We start from the raw sequence: 12,352 nt of genomic DNA on the forward strand, positions 1-12,352 counted from the left end.
CTATCCTTGTCTATCATTCAACAAAGCCGGTGGTACTATCCTTTTCTAGGTCCACAACAATGCTAATTATGTATTTGACGGTGTAGAAATATAATGAAGAGAATCGGCATCGCTATTCTTCTATCTTTATCCCCTGCCATTATAACGTGGACCTCACTATATCACCAAGTTTGTCACCGACCCGATCTGTTGTTAACCCAGTTTGTTTTTAATACGAATCGACTCAGTTTGTCGTTGACCCACTTTTTCTCCTTTCAACAAAACAATGTTTGGAAGTTTCAAAGAGGGGTTGTTGAAGGTTATTTTTGCTGATTTAAGGTCGCCAGGTTTTTAACTAACTTGTTTACATCTTCAAAAAATGTGCGCAATTTGAAATATGCCTTTGCAACTGTGCATTTAGTGTATTTCAAATGGCAAGTGAAATACTTTGCTCGCGATTTCGACGCTTGTAAGTATTTTACTAGCTGTTTAGTTTCAACTCATTGTTTATTCCATAATATCATTAATAATAACATAATTGAATGATTTATACTGTGGTATACATTATTTAATGTGTAGAATGGCAATCGTTTCAAATGATAACATTACAGAGTTGCTTGATCTGTTAGTAAACAATAAAAGCTAAAATACAAATCATCTTGTTTCAATAGATAATACACATTTCTATTGTTTGGAAGTGTACTCTTGTTGTACATTTTATGTCTAGTGTACCTTGAGAATATAAAATTAAAAAACAATTTTCTTCTGAATTTACACGGATACAATTTGAAACACCGGGTTTTTGGAAGAGCTTAATGTTCATGGAAGGTATATATGGACAGGCCACATTGCCATGTGGCGCTTGTCTACAAGGGAACAAGTCAAAAAACTATAATCTGCCAACGTTCACAGGCAATATAGGTACTGCCAACGTTTATAGCCAATAAACTGCCACCGTTTACAGTCAATAAACTGCCAACCTATAAAGACAAGTCTACACGTCCACAGATACTGCCAAGTATACAACTTAGCAGCAGGCAGCAAATTAGCAGTTCATTATTGTAAAAAGTAACTACTTACAGTAGCTCTGTCCCACTCAACAAATTTATCCAAACAATAGAAGGAATTTCCTTTTAGATATGTCCTCTGACCTCAGGTAGACTCCTAGCAAAAACAGGCAACTAGTTCAGAATCTTGATTGGCTGGTAGGCCAAGCTTCTGAGTCCTCACCGATCTACAGTATGGAAGAGTCAATATAAGCCTGGTTTTAGAGCCATGCTGATGAAAGTCCCCTCAGGTAGGCTTGGAATACATGCCAAGAAAATCTACAATATTACACCTGATAATGTGGCTATTGGTGTTAGAGACACCTCTCTTCTATGGTTCACAATTTATTTTTGTGAACTTCAACAATGTGTTCAGATTGATGGGGATAGGCTGTGGCGTCATTCAAGGTAGTACGCTGGGTCCGGTACTGTTCCTGATATACATAAATAATACTTCTCGGCTCAATACTACATGCAGGATTTTCCTATTTGCTGACGATACAGTGGTTATTTCTACAGGTAGGGAATGGGAATAATTTTATGAAAATGCCACTAAAGATCTTTCCAAAATAAAAAACTGATTTGTCCATAATAACCACACAGTGAATCTCGGCAAAACCAAGTACTTGCCAGTTGTTACAAGAAACCAACCAGACCCAGGATTAAGGCAGGTAAGAATGCACTTATTTGGGAATATAGGATCTCTATCCTATGCTTGCGCGGTTGTAATTGGCAGAGTGAATCAATATAAATATCTGGGGGTCATTCTTGATCATCAACTGAGTTGGGCACCACATATGCAGTGTGTGAAGCAATCCCTGTAAGGCTGCTTGGAACATTATTAACAGTGCAAGTAGGAAGCAGCCTGTTATGTCAAAGAATGCGAGTCCGGATGACTTAAATAACTTCTTTCTGGACTCTGTAAAACTGTTAGTAGATGGTTTTCCTAAATCTACTGCGGATGCTGTTAATGGGATGCCTTTGTGTGAATTCCAGTTCCTCAGATGGAAAAATATTACCACCCAGGACCTTCTTAATATGGTGCATGGCATCAAAAATTCTTCAAGACCAGTCATTTTGTTTCAGTCTTGTTTCGACAGCGTTAGAGTAAACACCGTAGTGCTAGCCTCTGTAGTTTTATTAGTTTTTGAGGAATCAGCAATCTGTGCATATAATATAGTTTTTTTTCGTTTTTCCGAGTGAATATTAGCTTATATTATGAACTATTGATACTCAAGTTTTGTGTGTTTTGTGATAATGAATCCGGCGAAAATTCCATCACTTCTGGCCGCAGAGTTTGAAGAGGACGATGAAGCTGGGAATACATCAATAAATTTGTCAAATTTGAGCCAAATAAGCTTGAATCAAGCTACCAGCATACAAGATGAAAGGCTTTTTGGAGGACGTCGGAAGTCTTATTGACCTTTACAGCGACTTCATAAAGTGGGGTAGTGAGACTTTCGAGAAGAAAAAAACTTTTGAGAGTGGACCTCGACTCCTACAACTCGCTCTGCAACAAGTTTGCTATAATCATAAGCAGAGTAGAAACCAGGCGAAATACCCAAATAAGAGTGGATGATAAACTGGACTGATTGGAGAAAAACGTGATTGAACTGAAATCAGAAATAATCAGGGGTCATCTAAGCCTGCCAGATCGTTCGCCGAGGTAGTTCAGTTGCCACCAGGGATACTGAAGAAGAAGCAACAACATCAGCAGCAACAGAAACCGAAACAGCAGCAGCAGCATAATCAAGTAGCGGGACTGAAATTAGTGCGCAATATCGCGGAAAAGAAAAACATTGTTATAGTGAAGCCGAGTGTAGTAACTGGAAGTGATCAAGAGAGCAGTGCGAGATTCAGGGAAAAAAATGCATACCAAAAGAAAAATCGTTGAAAATAGAAAAGCCGTGAACGTACGTGTTGGCGGAGTTTTACTTGTTATGGATCCAACAGAAGATAAGAAAAGAGTTTTAGGGAATAAAATAGTGAAGAGTAAGGACTTCAAAATCAGCACTCCACAAATGAAAAAGCCTAGAGTAATAGTATATAACATTCCTAGCGAATTAACTCAGAGTGATTTGATTTTGGATATTTATAATAGGAATTTTTGCAACACACATGAAAAAGATAAATTTGAATAGGACTTTATTCCATTGTTCAAATTAGGACAAAAGGGAAAAAGCACACCCATTGGGTAATTGAATGTTCTCCCGATATCCGGAGAGAAATAATAAATAAAGAGCGAATCTATGTAGATTGGACTTCTTGTAGGTTAAAAGATTATAATATCAGTAGGTATCACGTTGTTTCAAATGTATGGCATGTTTCTAAGTTTTGCAGGGCTAAATCCACAATTTGTGGTCACTGTGCTTTGGAAGGACATGAATTTAAGTCCTTTCCCAACAAAGCACAAGCCCCTACCTGTGCAAATTGCAAAAATTTGAAAAAAGAACATAATCATAGAGTCAAGGATACAACCTGCCCAACTTATATTAGAGAAATTCAAACGTTAATTGATAAAACCGAATATGGGCAATAAAATTCCACTTTTAGAACTGAGGTCAGTGGTCTCTTTTACAAATTATTATAACAATCCGTCAACTCAACAGAAATGTATCATTGAAAACTATCAATCATCAATTCATTTACCCAGCAATAAATTGAAACATTTTTTCCATGGCCATTGTGAATGAAATTCTTGGTTTATTGGAAAATCTCACGCCGGAAATTGATGATTATACAAATTATGTTCCTACAATAACTGGCAAAAATGTCGAGTTTCTTAATAATGATCTGCACTAATATTCGTAGTATAAATGCAAATTTCAATCAATTCATCTGTTGTTTAAGTAGAATCAAAACTGACCGTTCATCTAATTGTATTAACTGAAATTTGGCTGACTGAAAATATGCCATTTTTTACGATATCCCAGGATACACTGCAGTTAACAGTTATACTAAAATTAATAAAAGTGTTGATTTGTGTGTTTACATAAAAAATAATATCAATTTCAATGTAATCTCGTGTGATATCTCTGAATCCAACTCCTTGTGCATTGATTTAAGGTTATCAAATGATAATATACTAAGAGTTATTGGAATTTCCAGATCTCCCAGTAACAATAACACAGAAAATTATGTTAATAGCCTAAACCAGTTACTTGAAAATACGCCAAATCAAATCAGTGTTTGTGTAGTAGGTGATATAAATATTAATATTCATCTTACTAATAACCATGTACAGGATTATATGCATGCTTTACAAAGCAGAGGTTTTAAATCTTTCATTAACGGGAGTACGGGAGTGAAGGCTTCGACGGATGCTGTATATCTATCTCAGTTGAGCAAAGTACTGGATACTAGATTAAGCAAAAGAGTATATCATGCTTATGACAGTCAGTGTTACAGTATGGTATCATAGTCTGGGGAGGGGTAACATCTGCTTGCCTGGAGCCTGTTGCAGTCACTCAGCGCACCATTATAAAAAAAATTAAAAAAGAACCCAGGTATCCCACATCGCTGTTATTCTCAGATTTCCCTGTGCTCAATTTAAGACAGCTGTATATTAAAACACTTCTCACATAATTATATCACGAAACACAAAATTGAACTACCTACTCACCAATATCAATATAACTATCAAACTCGACACAGAAATAATCATGGATATTCAACACCTCAATTATATCACGGAATAGAACATAGGTCTCCTCACTATCGAGCACAAATCGTCTATACAAATTTGCCTAAATATATCAAGGAGGCTGAGAGTTGCAGCGATGTGTTGTATACAAAAGGAAGCTGTTGAAATGGCTCATTGGCATAGGTTGGGCTGGAGCTGGAACCGAGGGCTTTCTCCATTCCTATGCTTGGCGAAGCGGTTCTGGAATCTCTACGATTTAATAAATACATCGTCACGGTCTTGGGCCCTCTTTCTCTTTTTTTAGCTCTTTCTTTGAGTACTTTATCTGATTATACACTCTTTACAAATGGTGACAAAAATTGATAACAATACGTTTTCTATATATATTTTTTTATATTAAGTGACTGTGATGAATTTGTGCAAATAACAATTAAATTTGAATTCATTGCGGATGATGCCCACATGAACTTTTTTGGTGCGTGAGTAATGGAAAGTGCGTTGGTGAATTGATGAGATGATCAAACGTCTATGCCATCGGCGGGATTCGAACCCACAAACCAGGCGGTGCTAGCAGACCGAAGTTTGTAACGCTCCTTACCACTAGACCAACCCGGCCTGTTTTTAGGCTCTTATCACAATAGACCACCGGTGGGCCAAGTGTCCTCGAGGCATTAGTACTTATTGCGTTAATTACACTTACACCAGCTTTTGGCCACCTACCAGCATTGTTGTCTCAGCTTGCTCTACACTGTACCGCCAATGGTTGCTCTGAGGTGTTCCACTGGCGAGCCAGCTTAGTGGCCTAATGTAATATCAGCTGTAATCTATACTGGGCTACCTTCCCGTTTTTTCAAGATATCACCATCGGAAAAACACTAAGTAGCTTCAACGAATTACCAGAATAGATTTAAAAAAAATGAAATCAGTGTGATTAATTAGTCCTGACTAACATTGTTCATATCTTATAAATAATATATCATTGTACACTATGCACATACTCTCAAGTACTATCTTCATTTTTAAAAGTAATTAATTGTTTTTAAAGGTTCCATAACGATTATGCATCAAAGTACGTATTTGGTGCTTATCGGCACCTAACATCTGGTGAAGTTTCAACAGCACTTCGACCATTCTACTTCACAGTACATCCTGACTTATTCGGCCAGTTTCCTTCTGAGAGAGTGAGTATCAATCAGAAATTTTCTGATAGTTTACTTTTTTGTAGATTTTAGTTATCAAATTGCAAAGCACTACTCATAATGGGTCGAGTTCAAATTAACTTTCGATGAGTATTTTTCAACTCTGTTGACTTCTAACTTTGCATTAAAATTAAAATTATTTGTCCCAAATTGAATAAAGACGCCCAGTATAATTGAGAATATGGTAATAATTTGACTGAATTCTTTTGGAAATGTCTATTCTTTTTTTTCAGTCAACCATGATAAACGTAATGATTTTTACTGAAAATTACCCTGACAAATTATATTACAAGTATCGTACAGTGGCCTATCCAGGGGTGGGGGATGTATCCACATCTATACATCTAGGGAAGTACGAAGGCTATTTTTTTTCAACTTCCGATCGTGCCGCTAGATGGCAATGCGAGCGGCATTGGCCAACAATGCGCGGCAGCTGACTATGCACATCTCACACTATAACCTCACTCGTTTTCGGCCATCTGTCGTCATTACCAGTTTATCTAGCGACACATAAACATGGCTAATATGATAGAATCTCCCGCCAAGTGTGAGTTGCGAAGTGTAGGCTAATTCGTTTTTTGCAAGCTGAAGGGTTATCCGCAGCAGAAATTCACCTAGAATGGAACGAGTATATGGTGGAAGTTTTATGAGTGACAGTGCAGTGCGTGATTGGAGAGGAACTGTGCAGAACAAAAGGAGAGGAATGCTCACATCGGGAGTGGTGCTCATTCATGACAACACCCGTCCTCACAGTGCTGCTGTGACGAAGCGTCTTCTTGACGGGTTTAAATGGGACGTTTTTGACCATCCGGCGTATAGCCCAGACTTAGCACCAAGCGACTATCACCTTTTCCCGGAACTGAAGAAAATGCTAGGAGGGCAGAGCTGCTTCCGAACATACGATGCTGTGAAAAACCATCTCAAATCACTGGCGGCTAACTTTTATGAACAAGTTATTAAGAAGCTTGTACCCAGGTATGAAAAATGCCTCAATCTGAATGGTGACTATGTTGAGAAGTAACTAATAATGTAAATAACTTTTGATAATAAATTCATTCAATTACTCTCACTAGTTTCTTTTTTATACCACATCGGAAGTTGAAAAAAATAGCCCTCGTATAATGGAGATGTGTGTCCCCCCCCCCCCGAAATTGAACCTGAATATTGTGGCTGGATCAGCCACAAAAATTAGCTTATAATGCCTTATTTTCGTTATATTGTCCTATGGAAATCGAGATATATATATATATATATAAGGGATGAGATAATGACACTGAAATAGCAATTATAATTAATTATCAATAATTATGCGCTATATATATATATATATTATATATATATATATATATATATATATAAGGGATGAGAGAATAACACTGAAATAACAATTATAATTAATTATCAATAATTATGAGCTATTTTCCAATAGACAGTGAATGGTCTAGTGCATAGAGACTAGATAGCAGCGGATAGAGAAACTGCAGATAGCACTTCAATGCTAGTTCGCTTTTTACCATCTATTATTATGAAGAAATTCAATATCTTCTCTTCTTCTCTATACTTATAAAAGGCTAAGCCCCTACAGACTGAAATCACACCACAGCCCAAACTACTGAGCCTACAAACTTGAGATTTTGCACGATTGTTTATGGTAGCCTTGAAGCATCCACTAAGAAAGGATTTTCAGAAATTTGCCCCCCTGCGGGAGCTGGGGCCCCCCAAAAATTTTGTACTTTTTAACCGTTCATTGCACAGCAAAGTCATGAGGAACTTTTTCGTTCAGGTACGAAAAAAAATCAGATCTATGCAGAAAAATTCCAATCAGGAGCACAGGGGGGTTCAGGAGAGGGCACTTTTCGAAAATTTTTATGTAAAATCACACTACACCTCAAACTAATTGGCCTACAGGCTTAAAACTTTGCACAAATATTCTTCAAACATGCTAGACGCGCACTAAGAACGGATTTTGAGATATTTTGCCTCTAAGGGTTTCAAAGGATGAAAAATCTGGTGTGGTACACTCACACAACTTTCCTTGCTCATTGAACTATAAGCCTCATTATCAAACGAGAATAATTTAGGGGAATAACACAATGACGGCAACATATTTGCAACTACGGTCAGACTACTGTATATGTGTATGTACAATTGTTTTCAGAGTACTTTTTCCTTTATGTAAATTGTGAAATTCGATGATTTTTTTTTTAATTCGTCAAAACAGCTGTTCTACAGATGAAATACCTTGACTATGACTGTGTTTTTTTTATAAACTGCTCTACCTACCCACGGTTTATGGAAGAAGAAAAAGTAAAAACCGTGTACCAACCTACCTCATGCACGAGAAGGAGGTTACAAAGTCCATTTCTCAAGGATTGGTTGGGCCCCTCATTAGTACCCCAGGAAAAAGACTCATGTCAGTTGATAGAGCAAATAAATAACTATACAGGGTATGGATTTGAAAAAATTGGTTAGAGCCGTTTTTGAGAAAATCGTGAAAAACATGGCTTTTTAGTCATTATCCGCCATTTTTCTCAAGAATATTACGGAGCTCCTGAAATTTTCCCAGAAATGAGACTCATGCCAGTTGATAGGGCTTATGAATAGCTATCCATGGTATAAATTTGAAGAAAATCGTTAGAGCCATTTTCGAGAAAAACGTGAAAAACATGGTTTTTTAGTAATTATCCGCCATTTTTTCCGCCATCTTGAATTGAATTTTATTGAATTTCTTATTGTCGGGTCCTCATGGTATAAGGACCTTAAGTTTAAAATTTCAAGTCAATCTGTTAATTAGGAATGGAGTTATCGTGTTCACAGACATACACACACACACACACACATACACACACACACAGACCAATACCCAAAAATCATGTTTTTGTTCTCAGGGGACCTTGAAACGTATAGAAAACTTGAAATTGGGGTACCTTAATTTTTTTGGAAAGCAATACTTTCCTTACCTATGGTAGTAGGGCAAGAAAGTAAAAAGGATCCTATTAAGTAAGCTTATGATAAGGTGAACTCCATATGGAACTGAGATAATTGACACATGATATTCTAACATATTATATGTTGTAATCATTGGAAAGCTTATAACAATTTCATCTATTAGCTGATCGAATTGATTTTGCGTTGATTGAGAGCACGAGCTTACCACGTGTTTTACATGGTGAACGTTCTACAGATTTATAGTATTCCTGGTGATTGAGCCTGTCTTTTTCAGCGTTATCTATTAATAATAAAGCTTAATTTATAACTAGCTTAACCAGCGAACTTCGCACCGCCAATGTATATCATGTTACACTTGACTTTATTTGGTGAATCATGAAATTTATCTGACAATCAACATGTTCATCTCAATACGGACTTCCTATGTGCTTAGTCATTCAGCATTCATTATTCCAAAAACATATTATTCTTCTCAATCAATTGGTAGTAATATCTATCAGTAAAGTTTTCAATTAAAAAAGGTTATATCAGTGTTTCAAAGAAAAATATTCAATGTTTTCATAGCTGTAGATTGTCGATATATGGTCCAGGAAATATGCGATGTACGATGAATCACACAGAATTCCATATTCTTTCCATTTTAGGATGAATATAAGCTAACCTAAATTCAAAAAATTGTTAATTATTATTTCATTCTTCAGTAATTAATGAAATACCAATATATATATATATATATATATATATATATATATATATATATATATATATTATATATATATATATATGTGTGTGTGTGTGTGTGTGTGTGTATAAATGGCCACGGCCAAATGGGTATATATATATATATATATATATATATATATAATATATATATATATATATATATATATACTCTCTTTCATTAGGTAATAATTTTTTTCAACATTTTCCAGTTCTCAATGATAGGGGAGTGATAATTATTTGTATAGGTCTTCTAAGGAACCATTATCAACAGCTGGTACCAATCAACTACACTTCAACTCCAAACTACCGTTTTAATACCAGTACACAATAATTCATCACAGGGTGATATGTTTATTACAGCTGGTAACTTTAGATGCTAAATCATATTATCACAATATGATCTTGAATCATGATCGTTCTTCAGTAGCCGCTCGGCCGAAAATTTCTATAACATATGTCTGTAAAATGGATTAATAAATTATTATTATTAGCCCCCCTATTAAAATTTCTGTTCAGAAACCATCCCACAACATATTCCCAAAGTTTCATGCCGTTATGTCAAGTAGTTTTCAAGTCTACAGGGAACAAACAAACATACAAACAAACACACAAACAGACATTCATTTTTTTATAAATAGATTTCCATTCGGCTCAAACAAAAGCCTCTCTAAATGAAGGTAGAAATATAAGGATTCAGTTTTTTGTTTTAACATTTTTTCAAATCACTTTCAAAAAGTTCATGTAGCACCTACTATTGTGTTTGAGACACTTCTGGCGCTATCATAGTTTCACCACTATTCTGTTCCACAGTCCTATCTCTTGCAGTCGTTAACTATATCTATTATAATTATATGAAGTAAAGAACTGGCTTATGCACGTACGGGATAGGAAAATTATGTTTGACGCATCATCACGTATGAACTACTGGACTAATTAACTTGAAATTTTGCTTATAGATTCTTAAATAACCAAGGATGGTTATAGGCCTATTCTCAATTCTTCAAAATTTCATTACGTCAAGTTTTCATTTTGTCAAGTTTTAAAATAGATCCTTGCGAAGCACGGGTTCTTGCTAGTAGCTTATATTGCTCTTGTTTATTATAGTTATTATAGTATAGTATATAGGCTATTCAGTTTCATTCGTATCCTTAAACAAAGTTCCAGAAGCTCCTTCTAGAGATTACCACCCAAAATTTCACAGTTATGATGAATTGGCCTACCATGGACACATTCCCCTTATATTTTTAAAAGGTTTTATCACCCCCCCCCTCGCCGAAAAACGTGAGTTTGAGCACTTGACAAAAAATCATGAAATTTTGCAAAAAAAAATTATCAAGTTAAAACTAAACCTATGATTTAAATTTGATTGAAATAGTGCTTTATTGGATTCAAAATTGAAGCATTCTAGTTTGTTATCTAATAATGAGTAGACCTTCTACAAAATCATTATTTTAAAAACAATCTAATGACTAATAAAATTCTATTCTACTCCATTATATTTGTTATTTAATCTAAACTTCATATGCCTATGACATTTTCAAGGGAAAATTGAAATAATAAAACATTTTGTTTGAAATATGTCTTTTTAGTTGGATTGAGAATTATTATCTTCATCATCATCATCATCATACTATTCGGGTTAAAGATTATCCCAAATGTTATACCTACTTGCTACAAATTTTTTTATAGTGAAAATATCTATAATTTTTAATTTCAATCTTCAAGTTCAACTCAATATATTATTTCTCATTCCAGGCTATCAATGAAAATTCTCTCCAGGTGCTGAGCTCATTTCTTGAAGGACTTCAACAAAATCGATACACTAGACCGACAACAGTGAAATTCTTCTTGAAACCCCAAAAAACTGTTGACCGAGGTAATAAGAATAATTTCATTTACTAGTTGGATCATCATGAGTGGGGCACTAGGCCTACCCATTTCAAATTGGATTGAAATATTGACCACAGATGCGTCACATAAGTTTACACTTTTTTGTGGTAACTATAAGAAGTCAATCAGGTTCTAGAATTGGCCTATGTAGTTAGATAATAATTGAACATTTTAAAAACATTTTCAAATAGAATAAAGAAGATTCACTCACAATTCACAAATCAGTGAAGCTTTTTAAAGCCATAAGTTTACAGGAAATTACATAGTCTTCAACATGTTATTATAAAAATACAGACAGTACGAATATTAACCTCTAAAATTGACATTCAACACTTTCCTTCGTGAGTCTCGACCGAACATAGAACAGTATAGTACGGAAACTACAGATTTGTATTGAGAAATTTTAGGTTAGAATCTTAGAAGTAGATTGATTGCTTTATTCGCTTCAGCGGCAGATATCAATGTTTGATACCATCCGTCCTTACTTTTCACTTTTAAAAATGATAATAGAAACTGATATTATGAATTGGAATGGATTATAAAATCTTTTTAATTATTGATTTTTGCTTCAAAATGACAGGGAGGACAGTGTCCGAGGCCTCCCCTGCTATAGCCGCCCCTGAGCAGACGTATTTTTAACTTAACAGAATGCTAGTGTTTATATAATTTTGAGTATTTGTATCAGGTCTACTAGGAAATTCAATCGAAAACAACTGTAAGGTGAAAATATTAGTTTCAAATTATTTTTGATAATCATCAAAAATAATTATAAAATTTGATTATTTTTTATAATTTCGAAATTATTATTCCTTGTTAATTTCGAGTTTCTCTTGTCATGCCACATTACATTTAATACGGTATGAATCAGAATATAAATGTATTACGAACATTTGTTGTAGTTTCGAATCCTGTCAAGTACATCG

At 35.1% G+C, this 12,352-nt stretch overlaps 1 protein-coding gene across 1 annotated transcript; it reads left to right on the forward strand.

Annotated features, from left to right (window-relative positions):
- Nucleotides 1-262: 262 nt before the first annotated feature.
- LOC120350686 (T-cell activation inhibitor, mitochondrial-like) lies at nucleotides 263-11,456 on the forward strand. The gene is made up of 3 exons (XM_039425260.1): nucleotides 263-448; nucleotides 5,714-5,849; nucleotides 11,295-11,456. Exons 1-3 carry the CDS (start codon nucleotides 411-413, stop codon nucleotides 11,439-11,441), a joined length of 321 nt encoding a protein of 106 aa, XP_039281194.1. The 5' UTR covers nucleotides 263-410; the 3' UTR covers nucleotides 11,442-11,456.
- Nucleotides 11,457-12,352: the final 896 nt, after the last annotated feature.

The sequence above is a fragment of the Nilaparvata lugens genome, chromosome 3 (genome assembly GCF_014356525.2).
Source record: "Nilaparvata lugens isolate BPH chromosome 3, ASM1435652v1, whole genome shotgun sequence".
In the NCBI taxonomy this organism is placed as follows: Eukaryota; Metazoa; Arthropoda; class Insecta; order Hemiptera; family Delphacidae; genus Nilaparvata; species Nilaparvata lugens.

What these genes read in the sequence shown, in the direction of transcription:
- LOC120350686 (XM_039425260.1), top strand. Translation starts at nt 411, where the DNA reads ATGGCAAGTGAAATACTTTGCTCGCGATTTCGACGCTT. An exon ending in TGCTCGCGATTTCGACGCTT is followed by an intron (nt 449 to 5,713) that starts GTAAGTATTTTA and finishes TTGTTTTTAAAG; the next exon opens with GTTCCATAACGATTATGCAT. An exon ending in GCCAGTTTCCTTCTGAGAGA is followed by an intron (nt 5,850 to 11,294) that starts GTGAGTATCAAT and finishes TTCTCATTCCAG; the next exon opens with GCTATCAATGAAAATTCTCT.